At 41.6% G+C, this 17,424-nt stretch overlaps 2 protein-coding genes and 1 long non-coding RNA gene across 5 annotated transcripts in view; 2 read left to right on the top strand and 1 right to left on the bottom strand.

Annotated features, from left to right (window-relative positions):
- Positions 1-11,039, top strand: part of LOC146544912 (uncharacterized) — a 31,894-nt gene extending 20,855 nt beyond the window's left edge. The window contains exon 4 of the long non-coding RNA XR_014882042.1: positions 7,268-11,039. This is a non-coding gene — a long non-coding RNA (uncharacterized LOC146544912). The remainder of the gene's footprint in view (positions 1-7,267) is intronic.
- RBKS (ribokinase) overlaps positions 1-12,018 on the bottom strand; it is a 66,458-nt gene extending 54,440 nt beyond the window's left edge. Inside the window, exon 1 of one of the 2 annotated variants that reach the window (XM_085219402.1) lies at positions 11,765-12,018. In XM_085219402.1, the coding sequence (XP_085075528.1) occupies positions 11,765-11,814 (50 nt within the window). In that variant the 5' untranslated portion in view covers positions 11,815-12,018. The other variant, XM_085219403.1, reaches the window with a different exon arrangement.
- Positions 12,019-12,145: 127 nt separating this feature from the next.
- Positions 12,146-17,424, top strand: part of BABAM2 (BRISC and BRCA1 A complex member 2) — a 159,875-nt gene continuing 154,596 nt past the window's right edge. For both annotated transcript variants that reach the window (XM_085219400.1, XM_085219399.1), the window contains exons 1-2: positions 12,146-12,296; positions 15,181-15,338. In XM_085219400.1, the coding sequence (XP_085075526.1) occupies positions 15,211-15,338 (128 nt within the window). In that variant the 5' untranslated portion in view covers positions 12,146-12,296; positions 15,181-15,210. The remainder of the gene's footprint in view (positions 12,297-15,180; positions 15,339-17,424) is intronic.

Raw genomic sequence — 17,424 nt, 5'->3', positions numbered from 1 at the left:
TTTTACAGTAGCACACTGTAGTGCACGTCACTGAAATGACATCATCAAGAGATCAGAGTTCCTAAATTATACTGGAAAGCTGAAAGTTTCAGAACAAAGTAAAAAGCTTTTCCTGGAACAATAAGCCTTTCCTCACATCTCTAGCAGTTAACTTTTGGGGAAAAGGTGGGCACAACACTGGCGATGTCATTCTGAACTGGACGCTCAAAAGAGATTAAAAAAAATACATGAATGTAACCTGAGATATTTAAGCCTCAGCAAACATTCCATCACTTTTACAAAACATCTGTTTTGTATTTTAAAAAGATTGTGGAAATTTTCAAAATTACTACCCTCTAACTTTTATTTCCCTCCTACATTGTTCTTCATTGATGTCTCTCTATTACATTATTTTTGGAACTACAGTTACATAATTATTTTCAAGGCAATGTGATGGTGATGTTAGAATAGACTGTTTCCGAAACATGCTGTTCTCACCTAGCACTGCAGAAGGCTTCCTACAGTTCCTATGCTGAACAGAATACTGTAACTTCATAAAATACCAGGCTTAAAGCAGAAACAAACAAACAAAAAAAAAACCGCACAAAACAAAATAACCTTTGCAACCCAAACAAAGAGTGATCTTCACATGTCTCTGAACGATAAAGAAGACAAATGTTAATATAAAACTAGATAGATCACAGCGTCCTAGTTCTTGTCAGCATAATTTTTTATATAATGGTAAATCAACAGAGTAATCCATGCATCTGTTTCACTCTCATGCAGAAAAAAATATCAGCTGCTGATCTCCCTAAAGTCCTCTCCTCTGTTTATTCCCCTTCCTCCTGTGCCACCCTCCACATTCTTTATGGCCATTTTGTACACAAGCACATTTGCTTTATGAACTACAATACTAAAAGCAGCATCATAGATGTGTTTTCACTACATAGTTATCAAGACAAAGTAGTGTAGTCTAAATAGTATTTGTGCTCCCCAGTAAAAAGTTGCTCTAAAAGCTTGTGGCCAAGACAATAATCTTGATAAATATGAAGTTTTTCAACAAATTTCCAAGTACAGTGTTTCCTTCAGAATCCATATGGGTCACAACTGAAAAGTGTAAGTAAAAATTTAGTTTAGGTACACTTAGTCAATTTATCAATAAAAGTAGCCAACGTATGTAAATACACCGAAATCCTTCAGTAGCTAAGTTTCTGCTTTGAAGCTAGCTTACTCTTGATTCACCAATAAACAAAGCTACACTTTAAATTCCTTCTCATCATAAAGGTGTCTACTAGAGTCTTGTATTACAACAACATTAAAGCTTGTGTGGCAAAGACAACAATTTGCAATGTACAGAGGGTGCTTGCCTTTGTCAGGCATGGTTAACTCGGTCACGGCAGGTAGGAACCTCCTCTGCATTTACCTTTTTTACAATTTGAGTTTTCTGGGGAAAGGTAGATTTCTAAATATCAGAAAGATGTGAAGATCAGAAAGTAAGGCACTGAAACAGGTTGCCCAGAGAGAGGTGGTGGATGCTCCATCCTTGGAGACATTCAAGGTCAGGCAGCACAGGGCTCTGAGCACCCTGATGTAGCTGTAGGTGTCCTTGATCACTGCAGGGGAGTTGGACTAGATGAACCTTAAAGGTCCCTTCCAACTCAAACTATTCTATGATTCTATGTAAATCTGCATATCCCTGGCTTGCAATACTTGCCAATACACAACTCTCATATCTCCAGTAATGCCCATGATTTAACGAGCAACAGGGAATGAAAACTGACGGATTATCTGCTCGTTTTCACTGCTTCTATATGGTGCACTGCTGAGCCCCAGCAAAACCACCAACTGCTTTTCCACAACAGTTAATTCTTCACTCAGTTCTATCTGGCTAAAAACCCAACAGATTGAATAATAGTAGGATGTTCCCAATAAATAATATTAGCGGGATCAGGGAATTAGAAGGAAGGAGGTATGTTCATTTTCATTACAGATGAGAACATGGGAAATGCTTGTTTTTCCACAAAAATACTGAATTTGATTTGTCTTTTATATTCCTTTCCATCTTTTATTTTCAGCAATGACCAATGCACCTTCTTTTTCTTTCTGCTGTGTATACTATCACGTTTTACACATTTTAAATAAACGGGGAACTGAGAAGATAGGAAGAATGGGAAATGATGGAGGCAGTAAATTAGCAAAACGGAATTCTGATTCTTTGGAAGCAAAAGTTATTTATGGAAAGATGAGGAGCAGAAAAAAGAGCAGTATAACAAACAAATGCATTGCAGAGAGATAACAACAAGAGGTGGAGATAAACAAGGGAAAATCATAGGTGGTTCAGGGATGACATGCTATTGATCCAGTACAGGGAAATAAAAGGAGAGAAAATGGAGTGAAGTCAGAAATGGAGAGAAGAAATAATAAAACTCATAAAGGAGTGCACAACTGATATATTCGGGAACATTACCACCTTCTTATTTTATAATTACTTGTCAGAAGGATCATCATGTTCAGCACCTACTTAGGCACCACACTGGTAAAAAACCTTTATGTATTTTCTTCAGGCTCAAAGTATACGTTGCTAGGCTTGGAAGGAACCAGGAATGTCAGCATCAAATAATTTACTGGAGCTTGATATAGGAGCTAGCAACTGGAGCCTTATAAAACAAGCACCAAAACCTTACTAGTAAACTCCTATGGAAAGAACAGCTCAGACAGCTCCTCTAGGCAACATCATATATATGCCTGCCTAGAGTGTTTTTACACAAATTTGTTACCATCGACTGTACGATCTTTATTGCAGCTTTTGATTTGTGCCAGCAGCTCTTTACTGTCAGGAGTACTAAAATTTACCCAAAGATATTTATGTCTAGAAATACATCTAGGAAAACAGTTATTTCCATTAATAGTACAGCCAGAAAGTAATTCATTAACAAGACAGAACATAACTATTCATCATATCACTCTAAGGCTCATTGGGGGGCGGGGGGTGGGGGAGGAGAGAAAATACAAGAGTATCAGTGTTGAGTGTTAAAGTATAATGCAGTTATATAACAGTTGTATGTATTGTGACAAATATTTTCTAAGGAATTTCTTCAGCAAATTTCCCCTCTGATTCAGTAATTCTTGTATGGCAAAGATACCCAAACTAGAAGGACAAGATAGGTTATTTTGAATAGTAAAAAACAATTTCCAATAAGAACAGGAAAAGTAACAACAACAACAACAACAAAACCTGTGGAATTTATATGGTAAAAGAGTATTCAGTGGGGCAAGAAAATTTAGATACATTAATAATCCAATGTAATATTCTATCCCCATCATTAGCATAGAGCAGGAGCCATAGGAATACCCTGAAGTACTGACGATAGCAATGCCCAGTGGATTACTGGTTTGGATTCTAATTATTTGCAACTGTACAGTACCCAGGAATTCTACAAAAAGCAAAATATGACAGTTGTGACATCTGTGAAGGGGGGTGTTATAATGTGAAGCAATGGCCATATGCTATTGTGAATTGCTAAGGCAAAATTACATCTTTCTGTAGCAGAAATTAACACAAATACTTCACTCCTGATGTTCTTATTGGAAAAATGGTAACTAAGCTTTTATTCCAACAGCCTCCTTCCCTGATCATAATGTTATTAGTTTCTGACTTCTCACTTTCTTCAGAGATATCACTCTGGGTTTTCCAGTGGCGGATGAAAACACTCAGGTGGCTGCTTTAACACCAACTGGCTGTATGCTCACTAAAAGCTGAGGCATCAGTCTCAAAAAAACTGCACACAAGAATTGTGTCTTTTTTTATTCCATTCCAACCTGGCACTGCCTGGTTCTGTCCCCATTAACGTCAGTGAGAGAAAAAGCTCTTCTGTATTGCAGCAACTAAGGTGGGAATAATTTCAGGAAGAACTTTTTCAAATCCTAGACACCCAGTGAAAATGGATACACACAAGTCTTTTATGTAATTGGACTCAGCATTTTGAGATTTTCTTCTAATGCTCTGTCCCAGACTACTTAAGTGGAGATTTTAAGAGAGTTCAGTTCTCTTATGTGGGAAAGCAGGCGGGATGAAAAGTGCACAGGAGTCACATATTTCTGTAATTAAAATACATAACCATAACGTGGCTACAAATTTTGGCTCATGTTGCAATATCTAGACTGATGACCTCCCTTCTCTGTCAACTCTTTCTATTGTTTAGAAAATTCTACCTTCTTGACTTAAAAATTCCGAAGTATTTGAAGGGATGAAACAAGTAATGCTGTTAACCTACCACGTGCATCTTCTAGCGTAAGCAGCTGTTATAACAGTGGACACTACACTGCAAATGAATGAACTTTCCTTTGCCATCAAGTGTTGAAACTGGCCTCGGCTGTCACCAGACAATGAGAAACCACATACATACTTGGGAAGGTTCAACGAAGAGATTCAGCTACTGATAGCTGGCAAAGAAGGCACCCATTAAAAAGATGAGAAGACTGATAGGCACACTGCTTTACTTTTGTGTGTAGTGTCTAATGGTTTAGTGACCTCAAAAGGGAAAAAATGCCAGTCTCGTGAGACTGTAAACTTGTGGTGCTGTGAATCAAACCAGGGAGTAGCTCTGAACAACACAGAACAAGGAGCACCGTGGTGCTTCAGATGAGTGCTCTCTGCGTGGCAAGAACACAAGATGGAGTAGCTGATTTTCTTCTCCCACTTGGAAAATACACCCCAAAAACTTATCACCTGCTAGGATCAAAATGTTTCTGGATTCATTTACTCCATTACCCAAGTGAACTCTCTAGAGAATTAAGCAATAGTTTCCTTGCCTCATATGGACTAAACCTAAAAGCTTGGTAAACACTAGTTTTATCTCACAAACCATAATTTTTAATTGCTAACACACATAGGAAGGGCATAATCCTCCACTGATGATATCATAGTCTACTGCCATGGAAATGACTGCAGTACCATAAACACAGGTTTAAGATGACCTCATTTTAGTAGGAAAGAGGGAAATTTCAGTGGAATGTGAATGACATTGGGAGTAAGCACACAAAGATACTTTATAGTAAAAAACCTCTCTTACTTGTCAGTTAAAATATGGAAGATGAAGGCAACAGCTAAAAGAGTGGCTGAACAGCACAGGAGTTCTGCTGTCCAAACGTTGTATTACTGCCTCTGAATTGCTGAATACAGAGAGCCCTCTGAACTCATGTCAGGGTTCCTCTCCATAAACTCACTGCACCAGACAGGAGTGAAATCCCTGCCCTGACAGGCTCACAGTTTAACCACATGAGCATGAACAAAGTATGGCTATGAGAATACAGGGCAGGATCACAGAACAACATTGTAGCTGGAACGCTTCCTAGAATGAGTAAGTGCTTCAGAAGTGGGAGGAAGAGAAGCATACAGTCTCTTGAAGCACACAAAATAACATGAAGTCAGAGGCAAATTCAGAAGTACAATCTCAGTGCGGCAAGTGCTAAGCATCTTGGCATCGGCTCAGGAAAATACATATATTTAACCTTCAGCTCTGAAGTAATCTGAGAGGCGTCAAACAACTTAAAGATTGGAAGTTGAAATTTGTGTGTAAGCTTTGTGTTGCTGAGAGCTGGGAATGCTGAACGCTGTGTAGGACCCTAAGATGAAATGAGAAAAGAAGTTTGGGCTGAGAACAGGGAGTGGAGAAATGCAGCAGGCGATAATGATCTCACTTAAGTAGAACCTTTCATCTTAAAGGATCTCAAAGCAATTTACAAACTTAAACAGACCAGACACTGCAGCTGGTTGGTAGGAACAGAAGCAGACATCTGGGAACTCATTCATGGGAAGGAGGAGGTAATAGAGGACTTACTGGGTGCTGTATCTTCCAAAATGCTGTTGCTGGGAGAAGACAGCAAGACTAGAACAGAGCTTTTTCCTAAGCCTCGCCAAGCAGCCATGTGAGAAAACTGTAGAAAACAAGCAGGCAGCTCTGCTTGAGCTGGCAGAAAGAGAAGCAGAAAAACAGGGGCTCTCTGGACAGCTGGGGAGCTGTAGCTGTTAGGATTGTAGTTCCCCTGCCTTTTTTCTCAGCCTCAGCTCCACAGCTTCTTCACACTTTCTGCTATAAAACCTCACGCCTATCATTTTGCCCTTTCAAAACCTTCCTCCAGTTTCTCTCCACCTTTTCTCTATCTTTCTACAAAGCCAAATCCCTTCACTTTTGGTCCAGGAACTCCAAAGTCTTTTCCAAGTGCACAGTAGGACAAGCAGTGCTACTTTTTGATTACTGGGAAGACGAAGAAATTACTTCAGATATGGCATTTATGTAGTACAGGCCTGACTATAGTACTGTAACAAGCATTCTTTAGCTCAAAAGCACTACTAAATACATATTATTAACCTGAACTAGGTAAATCTAAAAATTAAGGATCATATTAATTATTGTCTGGAAGGACAGACATCACCTAATTGCAGTACACAGTAGATCAGTAGACAAAATAAAGACACCAAAATGAAAGGGCATGAGATTTCAATTAAATGGAATCCAGAAAGCAACTCTTTTATTCCACTTAGATGAAAAAAAAAAAACACCTTAAGTTAAAAGATGTAGTTTAACATCTATATTTCCCAAGACTTTTCAAACTTCCATGTTTCCAATAAAGAAGGGAGAAAAAGAGTTTTCATGGATAAGAACCAAAGACAAGTATAGAGCAGGTGTTCTAAGATGTCCAGTCCTTCTCAGACAGGACCCACAGCATCCTCTGCCACACAAACAACAGTTTGTTTCAGAAAGTGCCAGCTGTGATCAATGGTACACTGTCTCTTCCTCGTGGTTTATAAACTTGGCTGCAAACGCAGCTCTTATAATGGGTTAAAAGAAGTCATTGGTGGCCTCAGCTTAGACATCCTGTGTTTTTAAGTAAAATCCAGCCAGACATTTCCCTACCTTCTCTTCTTCAGTATTTTATACTTTTTTTTTTTTTTTTTTGCTAGAAGAACTTTGATGGAAGCTCTTCAGGAGTGGAATGTAATTCTCAGTAGTTTTAATACAGTAAAACATTAAACTGTGTTGCATTCTGAAATAAACATTCCTATTTCAGGGGGCAGAGACAATTTCACATCAGTTTGCAGCATTGGAAAGCCTCCTCTGATATGAATGAGATTTGGATCAATCAGGTCCTACATCAGATAAGCAGAGTCTGAGCTATTTTGGATACTCAAAACTATATTTGTATAGAACAATTTTATTCCTTTAGTCTGTTATTGAGAATTTCATCAACCTGATTTTTACTGTCTATTTTATTTTTTTTCCCCTAGGATGCAGCTTTCTTCTTGTCAGGCAAGAGAAGTCAAAGGGGATTTGTTCTAAACCATATTAGAGGTCCTCTATAATCAGGGCAGAACAACAAAGCACAGAGCCTGCACATCCTACGTTTACTACAGATCCAAAACTTTGCTAGGTCAGAGAAGAAGACGAGGCTCTGAAATCAAGCCCAGATTTTTCACTATTACATAAAGCAAACAATTCACAGATGACACATTCTCTCATGCCTTGATGCCTTTCTCTGGATCCAAAAGATTAATTTCCTCAACTGGACTAAGCTTGTATTCCTTCACAGTTGTGCTTTCCCATGCTGCTGGCAACAGCAGATTGACTAGAATGAGGAGTGGCTGCTGCAGGGGAAGCATTACAGATAAAAACAAAAACACAAATGGAATGGATTTGAAGGATTCTAGAACACTTTTCTCTGCTGCTAGGAGAAGCTGAAGAGCAGAAAAAAATATATGAAAGAACAGAAACTCTGAAACTTGGTGACTGCATGTATGAGAAATGGTGGAACTGAGAACACGTGAAAGACCTGGAAACAAAGCAAAGTTTTATGTGAGACTTTCCCTGCTACCTCAAAAGAAACATAACAAAATTCCTTTTCATATTCCTGCAAAAAAGAAAAAGGCTGAAATTAGTGATCCAAGTATTGCACTTTAAGAAAGTACATACACTGCTTAAGATCATGGATTTCCAATGAGATGCTGAGACATTTACTGCAGCACTTCAGCAGACAGTAGCCACCAGGAGAGGCTTAAGAGGAAGAGGTAGAATCTCATTCACCAACGGAGGTAACTTTGCCATTATGCAAAAGCAGAGATTGTGCTCTGTTAGTGAAGGTGATTTGACACACCCAGCAGACTCCTCTGGGATGTTAATTCCAGATACACATTTGTCACTACTGTCCATTCCGGCAACATACTACTTTGTAGGTCAGTGCTTTCTCCACCAAGTCTTCTTTCAGTGAATGCCTTTAATCGGTTTGCTTGTTGCAACGGCAATGGTTACAAGAGGGGGCCTGAAGCCCTACTTTCTGATTCTGTTCCCTAGAGGAAATAAGCAATCTGAGAGAAGGCTTAAGGTCCACCAAAAAACTAAGACTTCAAATTTTGAACATCCTAACAAACATCATTTTCCAGCACTTGGGCTGTCGTCTCATTCTCTTGAATTCAAGTGAAAAACTGTTGCTGTTGTGACTATCTAAAGACTTTTTCCATCTTACATTTTGTTCCTTGCTTTTGCTGTTTTCAATTGCCATGCCAAAGTTTCTCCTGTTTATTCTAATTGTTTTAGTGTGTCTGACTCTCATTGGTTTATATGTTTAGTCTTGTCCTGATTTAGTATGAATTAAAACACTGCCACGATCAGACTGCAAATATGAGTCAGAACAGAAACTATTTAAATAATACTATGGATGGTACCCGTCTGGCTTGATATCTAGATCATATAGAATAATGCTGTTTTTGTTTTCTGCTACTGTTGTCTGGAATTGCCGATGAAGTGTTGATTGTGATTGTGACCACAAGTATGTTTTGTTCCTAGTCCTGTTAAGCCAAAAGAGTGTGGTTTACTGCATGTATGTACGTGAGGTTGTTTTGATTATACTAAATTCACTTTAAAAAACCCACATTTTGCCACTGCAGCGCTACAGGACAATGAGAAAAGAATTTCCAATGAGAACAGTATTTTAAAAGCAAACCACTGGGCTCCTTCTCTTTGAAAGAATCTTAAGGGACGCTACCCTTTCTTCTGAATTTGATTATTTCTCAAAATTACATGTGAATACTGCCTTCAGCAGAAGGCCTCCTTTCCTTCTCATTCATTATGTAAGACTTAGCAAATTTCAGATTGCATATTTCACACAGAGGTTATGCTTCTTTAAATTACTTGTTTACTGTGTTGAGTAAAAACATTATATGGCAACTTTTTTTATTTGCTGAATCTGGTTACCATATGTTCAACGGTAGCTTCAGGCATATCATTTGGATTTTCAGTACCTTGCCTCTGAAGACCTAGGAATGCTTACCACTAAATGCTTGCCACCCTCAGTTTCTAGTTTTCCAGAAAGAGGGTGAAGACTGTACTCTGAAAGGCCAATGTTGCACACTGTCAGTGCCTCTGGCACAGCCTCAATCAGTACGCCTCTATTCTAGGAAAGATAGGTTTCAGTTCTAAGCAGTGAATAAGACTATCGACCACAATGTGCCCAAAGATGTGTCTGACCTCATAGTGCATGACCCTCATAGTTTATTCAGTCTCTTCAGATGGGTGATAGGCAGGCATGTAACATGTGAGCACTGCTCTTCGTGACTTTTCCAAACTAAAACATCAGCATAAATGACAGACAAACGGATGAAAACCTGACGCTCTTTTGTTCCTGCTGAAATGAACCCTAGCCTTAAACCTACTAAATATAGCTCCCCCTACATTGCAGACATAAAGACAGTTAAGAGAGACTCCTAGCACGGATTCCAACCTGGTAGCTTTATAATAAAGTTTGCTTATCATTCTCTGTTTCATAACTTTGCTCCTCACTTAGAGGCATCCCAGCCCACAGCCCCATGCTTTCAGGTAATCTGACCAGGATTTTTAACGCTGGCTGCATTCAGACTCTGTCCACCCAGAGATTTCAGCCTGATTAAACATTTGCCAGCTAAATTTAAACCCATTCTTTTTCCTGGTTTATGAAGTGCCTGAAATCCTACGCTAATAACAAAGAATGAAGCTATCCATTCTTTTTCAGTTGAATCAAATCAGCTTATCGCTAATAAAAAGCCCTTCACTGCTCCTTAAAGCAGAGGCTAATAATGGTGAGTCAGATACATTCTTGTGATAGCATTTGTTCAGTTAAGAAACCCTCTCAGCTGACTGAAAAGCGAAATAGCTTTTTTACAACCACTTAATCTCACTGTAACAGCATCTATGGCTGTAACCAATGGTTTAATCTCTAGTTACAGAATGCCCTGTTAATAAGGTTTCAAACAAGTGACTGTATTTCCATCACACCAAACTTGAAGCCAAAAAGCATGGGAGTTTTCTGGGTGGTTTTTTGTTTTTTTTTTTCTTTTTTGTGCTTTGCTTTGCTTTTTGTTTAACTGTCAAGAAAGCACCCAAACCCATGGCTCGCAGTAGTGCTTAAGCTGGCAAAATTTTGATCATTTTTGTTTCCACATTTTAGAGAGACAGAAAAAGAACTTTCTGAGAATAAAGGGCCATGTTTTGTGTTTCAGTAGTGTCACAAGACCCACATAATGTCAAGATCAGTTCTACAACATCTTACTCTGACCTCCAAGATAACTATTATTCCTGCTAAACTGCAGTGTATTCTGCAAATCACATAAAGAATTAATATTTTCTGATACAGGTTCTATGATTATTTAAGAGTTTTTGCAAGGCAGGCCTATGCCTACATTGCATTTAGTCCTCAGCATAATCTTCTAATCATGTATTCTACTCTTTCTTTGCCCCACAGGCGTCAATGTAGCTGCCTCTTGATTCAGATTGAGGAACTGTGTTTTTAACTGCAGAATTCCCAGCAGGATGCGTTGATGCAGTCCAGACACACACATTTTTGAATCCTATTTTAACCAACTCTGCATACATAGTTTAAAGCCAGATGTGTTTAATATAGTGCAAATAAAGGAGTGATTTGCAAGTGTACTGGGGCCAACAAGGTCAGGCAGTTTGAATTAGCATTTTCATCATCATCAAATCCTGCAATTTCATTTGAATTCTCCTGATATTTAGTATTTGTTATAAAGTTGGGCTGTGGGAACCAAGAGCTTTCATGAGTTTGTCTGCTTTAATTTTTATTAGAACCTTGGAAACCTTACCTATGTACAAAAAGAAAGAAGGAAAAACACAATGAAGCCCAACCACCTAATTGCCCCAAATTCCCAAAGGATGAATCAAAAAGAAGGAAGACATCCCTTTCAAAAAGGATTTCATAGTTTGAAAACCCACTCTGTGGTGCAGAGGAGCTAGATTTTGTTAGGGCTCCTTACTTCCACTACGACCTGTATGGATACGCATAGCTCACGGCCTTCTCTCTCTGTCAGATAACAGTGGGCTGCAGCAGTGGGCTTCGTTCTACTTTTTCACAGACCTAATTTCAGTTTCTTTACAACATCAAGCTTTCATTCTCGCTTTTCCGGCAGAAACGAGCGCTTTGAACTGAGAACGCGTTTCCAGCTGATCGGATTTATTTACCTTTCTCAAATCGTTTTCGTGCTGATAACGAGTATCGGAGCACACGATTTCCTGGGCATATCGCTCCAGCCAGGACGCCGCCGGGCCCCCGAGCACAGCCGAAACCACAAACCCACGTCTCCCTTCCCCCTCACGGCGGAGGCGGCTGACCGAGGCCCGTCTCCCCGCTCCCTGAGGCTCCCAGCAAAGGGGCTGACCCTCACGGGCCCGGCAGCTCGGCGCGGCGGCCAGAGCTCCCTCTGCGCCAAGGGCTCCGTGCCGCCGCGCCAGGTACTAACCTGACCAGGTCGGTCATACACGATCCCACCACCGCCACCTCGGCGGCCATGGCGCTGGGGACGGGACGGATAAACCGGCTCCGAGGCCCGGACCCTGGACCCTGAGCCCGGACTCCGCGCCGGGCCGCGCCGCGGCTTCGCCCGTTGCCACGGCGACGGGCGGGCGAGAGGGGGGGCCTCGGCCGGTAGGGGCGCCCCTGGCGAACGCCTGTCGGGACGCCGCTCTCTTCGCTCCCGCCCGCCCCCGTCCCGCCAGCTAATTCCGCGCCGCTCCGGCTGCAGCCTCCCCGCGGCCCCTCGCCTCCCCCGCTCTAACCCCACGCTGCGCGGCGAGAAGATCCGCCAGGCGCTGCGGCCGCCGCCAGCTCCCAGGCCCGCGAAGCCCCCTGCGCCCCGGGGAGCCGCGGCGGCGGCGGGGCGCGGAGGCGCGCACGTCGCGCGGCGGGGCGGGAGCGCGCACGCCGGGCGCGGGCGGACGGGACGGGCGCGTGGCCGCGGCCGTTGCTAAGGGGCCGCGCTTCGGCCGCCGTAGGTATGGCGGGGCCAGGACCGGGGCCGGGGCTCGAGCGAGGGCCCGGGAGGGGCGGGCGGGAGCCAGCGCCCCTGCTGGCCCCGGAGGGGGGGCGGCGGGCGGCCCGGGTTCTGCTCCCGCCTCCTCCTCCGGCCCTGGGGCGCAGCCGGCCAGGAGGCGGCGCGGGGCCGGGATGGGATCGGCACCGGCACCAGCACATCCTGGGGCGGAGGGCCGGGCTCCTCGGTCAGCCCCGCCCGCCGCCCCGGGGCCGGCACGTGGCTGCTGGAGCCTCGGGAACGGCGCCGAGGGCCCGACTCCGGCGGGGGGGGAGAGCGGGACGGGGCCGAGGAGCGACGCCGGGCGTCCCCGCCCAGTGCGGGCAGAGCTGGGCGGCGGGGCGGGCGCAGGAGGCTCCCGAGAGTTTTGGTCTCATCCGTAGCGCCTCTCTGTGCGACGCTGAACCCGTGCCGAATGTTTTGGCCCGGCGGTGGGGACGCTCGTTTCCGTGTGCTCGCTGCGGAGCTTGCCTTCGACTGACCTGAACTCGTGGCTGCAGAGTCAGAAAGGGTCCCGCTGCTCGCTTGTGTACTTCTCTCAAATAGGGAGGGAAACTGCCTCGTGGGTTATTTATTTGTTGGTGTTTAATTCCCTTGGGTTAATTTGGTCTGTGCTCTGTTCCCAGCGCTGCCGGGCCGTTAAGCTGGGGAAAAGATGATGTCTGTGGAAACTGGAAACTGAAAACTGTATGGAAACGATACAGTTCTGTTACTGTTTGTAAATCCCTTTGTTTACGAAATAATACACTCACATACAAAATATGAGTGAATGTAACCAATAGGAGCCTTTAAGCGTTGTGTGATAGCTGGCTCGAGATGTAGAAGGTATTGTGGGTCTTAAAGAAGCGATGGGATAAAGCCAGGAGCTGTGCTTCAGGGCTCCTGGCGCCTTGTGCTGAGAATACCAGCGTACTCCACTAGTGGAAAGGTAAAGAATCACCCTATCATTCACTTTGGAAAGTGTCTGTTTTCACCTTTGGTCACCACATGCATCTCCACGTGTCACAATTCTACCCTCATATCCGAGTTTCCTTGAAGGATGTCCTATAATCAGAACTAGTGTTGAGGTCTCTGTATATGAAAATGCTAGGATGGCCTCTATTTCAGCATGCTTTTTGTGCTTTAAGAAGGCCTTACCATCATCAGCCCCGCTGCCTGAAGTTACTCTCCCTGCAGTAGAGTAAAACACAATGGAATAAAACATGCCCAGAGTTAGCCACTCTTGTGCAATATCTGTCATTCTAGTTTAAACTCTTTTCTTTTTTTCTTTTTTTCTTCTTTTTTTTTTTTTTTAAGCTGTTCAAGCTCAGTCATTGGTCTTTGCATTGATGTAGGCCAACTCTGAGCTTGTGTTCTCAGTGTCTCTGGGTGAGTTGGCAGGGGGTTTGATAGAGCTGTAACCAAGGGAGGAAGTGTCCTGAGTGGCCATAAATGTCTGCCAAGCAAGTGTAAGTGGCTGCCCATTGTCAGTTGTGCTATATCATGCATGTAAGGAGAGCAAGTTATATATTAGTGTATGGATATTCAGTCTTGAGCTTCTATAGTTGCCATAAAGTGGAGGAAACTATTAATTACAATTTGTAGGAAATCCCTGGGTATTTTTGTTCATCTGAAAATGCAGAGCCTTTGTTTTACTCAGAGTAACTAGGATAAGTTCTCCTGAAGACTCACTTATACTGCTTCCTTGTGAATGGCTTTCATAAGAACAAAACACATAGCTCAAATGATTAATGATGCTACCTGCTGGAAAGAATTATCAGTTTGCAGAAGATCCATTAATTACCAACTGAAGGTTGTAAGCTGAGTGCTAGGAAGAACAGAGAGATGTGAATACAGCAGTCCATGTGCATTGTTATTTGTGAATGTAGATGAATAATAAAGAGTTTGTAATGGCCAGAGTTAAGTTAGGGGACCTTCTGCCCAAATTTGCAGTGGTGATTTTATTTTATGCTGAGTCACTTGTGGCCCTGTTTTGTAAAACTGAAATTCAGTTAATTTTCAGGTAGAACTTTAAACATACCAAGAATATGAGTAAATATATTGTTAGCATTTAGATAGGTTGTTTGCCTTTTTTTCTTCCACTTCTGCCACAGCCTGGTTTTGCCCATGGTGTAGGCTTTCAGCATGAGACTACTTTAAATTACAAACAAGATCAGCTCCTGCATTTAGTCTAAAAAGCAACAAGTGTGCTTATAGTGGCCTCGATGATGTAGCGTAAGATCGTGCAATTGCAAGTGCTTCTGAAAAAGCTGTGCTTGAAGTTTGTATATAGCAGTTAGACAATCTGTTTTGTGACTGTGAATGCCTTTCAGAGGATGGTAGTATCACTGATAGGAAAGTCTTTGAAGGAAGCACAGAATGCTCCGTCTAGCTCTTAGTGAAGTGTTGTGAATGTAATATTGATGATGGTTATGCTTGTAGTTGTATTACAAATGAAAATGTGTAGAGAGAGCACTCCCATTGCAATCAGTATTGTAAGTCTAGTTAATGTCAGTAGAAGCAGAACAAATGTGGCTCGTCAATTACAGCCTCTAGGGGAATGCTTACAAGAACAGCTAGGCTGTGAATGGTCAGAAGGACCTTCCATTTGATTTATCTTTCTCATAAGGATAGGATCTTAATTAAAGGAGTCTAGGTTTAAAGATTCTTTATGTTGAATTGAATAAATGGGTTTCTTTGATCACTGTGGAGGTAGGAGAAAAAAGTTAACTGTACACTTCAATTCCTGATCGCTACAGTGCTAAGCTTATTTTTCCTTTGATGTTGGCATGGTACATGTATGTGAATTTACACCAAATAAGTAGGATACTTTAAAGTTGTTTTTCTCCCTTACTGTTCCTGTACAGCTGAAGACAAAAGGAAGAGAGAACGCTACAATGTCTCCTGAGGTTGCCTTGAACAGAATTTCTCCTGCTCTTTCACCATTCATTTCGAGTGTGGTGAGAAATGGAAAAGTAGGCCTGGATGCTACTAATTGTTTACGAATTACAGACCTGAAATCTGGGTAAGTGTTTGAGTTCCTTGTTTAGAAAGAATGCCCACCCCCTCAATGACAGTTCAGATGTCTTTTCAGGACTTATTTTTTTACTATGTTAGTGTGTACTTCAGCATTTTCAATATATCTGAAACTGAAATACTGTCTAGATTTTTTTTTTTGTCTTATTACCATTCTGTACTTTGCGGGATTTAATTTGTCACATTGTTGGCGATAATAATCTTGCTGAAACACTTTCATTGGTGCCACTTGGTAGTGCTGGTTTTCAGCAGTTAGATTGTTTTAAGCACATTTTCCAGCTGTTTATCACTTGCTTGCTTAATCTTTTCTATAAATTCAAAACTGGATGATAAATTTCTAAGACCTTACTGTAGTAACAAATATGCTAATTAACAAAGAAAAGCATTTTTTCTTTATCTAACCTTCTTCAAGATTAGTACATCAAATAGCTGTAGGCTGCAGTGTTTGAAATAGACCAAGCTACTATTTCTGTTTTTAACTCTAGAAGGATGCGTGGTGGTTTTCAGCTGCTGATAAAGTTTGGGATCCACAAGTACAAAGGGAACTCTGATGTGTAACCTCTGTGAATAATACATGGGGGGTGTGAGCAGCTAAAATTAGAGTTTACTTTGGATTTGCCAGATGGGAAACTCTCAAAATAGCTGATAAAGAATTCTGAAGATGAGAGGATATCAGAAATTGCTTCCATAGTTGGGCATCTAACCACATTCCTGAGACTGGAGTAGAGACTCTGAAATTATTTTGGCTTAAGGTGCTGAAATCACTTTGCATCACTTTGATGCAGACTCTGCTGGTTTGTTTTGAATGATTGTAACCCAATAAGTTTTGAGAACTACCATGAAAATTCTTTAAAATTTAGTTCTGCTGAAAACTGTTTCATGTGCTTTTGTAGTCTGCTTTGTTATGATTTCTTGGACAGTTTGGGAGTTGCTTTTCCTGTAGATACGATGCCTTTTCATGAAAGTCTGATTTCTGTGGTTAACTTGAAAAGAGTTATCCTCTGTGGCAGAGTACCGTCCTTCTTGGAGGTCTAAGAAGCTGTAACTTTGTGTTGCTTGCTTTAGTGTTTAGGCTTGCAGATTAAAGGAGACAGGCTGAGCAGTTACTTACCTGCAACTGTTGCTTCATTGTAGCCCTTGCTTTTTCTTGAACTAGTCTCCTAGGAAGGCTAAGGTAATATCTGTCTTGCCTTCCCTTTTCTGAAAAGGGAGAGGAAAAAAAAAAAAAAGACAAAACACAGGTGTGTTCTGGTGATGAAAGTGTCAGCTTATTGTGGGAGATAGATAAGAGTTCTGCTCAGTGCCCACAGTGCTTATGCTGCTTGCCTTTAGAATAATAGATTAAAATGATTCAAAGCAATGTTTTTTTTAGCTGACTCTTTTCAGAGGTATTTTAGTGTGTTAGTTTTTAGCCTGTGGCCTTACTGAGATGATCTTGAGTTTACTGTGATATATCCTGAGTGTTTTCCAAGAGTTTATTCTTAAAAAACTGAAAATTTAATCCTAACTATGCCTGTTTTCCAACCTAGTGATTCAAATTCTATACTATTTGCATTGAATGTAGAGTGTAGAACAGAAGTGCAGTGACTGAGAGAGATTTAAATTTGCCTCTGGGTGCTGCCTCTCGGGGAAAAGTTTGTAGGGCTATGAGAACCCAAAAAATAGATTGGAAGACATTGGTTTACTCTGTACTCCTATCCTGACTTAATGCTCTTATTCAACCCCCGTATACTTCTACTTTCTTTAAGCTTTAAAAAAAAGAAAAATGACAATGCTCAGGAAGTAGAAGTCAGGGACGGATCTAGGTAATAACTGTATGAATAAACAAGGACATAGAGATTGGACAGAGAGAAGGAAAACAAGGACAGCAGTTAAGTTACAATAATGGGGATGAGGTACAGGATGTTAATTGCAGAACTTCCTTCAGTTTCAGTATTGCTGAATCAGGCTTTAAACTTAAAAAGCAGAAATGTATCTGAGGAAGAGGTACTAGATTAAGTGTCTGAAATCAAATAAAAAGCTATTATTTATATCAAATGAGTATGATCATCAGCAGAAACTTTTGAATGAGTATA

The sequence above is a fragment of the Meleagris gallopavo genome, chromosome 2 (genome assembly GCF_905368555.1).
Source record: "Meleagris gallopavo chromosome 2, MGAL_WU_HG_1.1, whole genome shotgun sequence".
NCBI lineage: Eukaryota > Metazoa > Chordata > Aves > Galliformes > Phasianidae > Meleagris > Meleagris gallopavo.
This window is presented reverse-complemented; position numbering and strand designations above follow the sequence as displayed.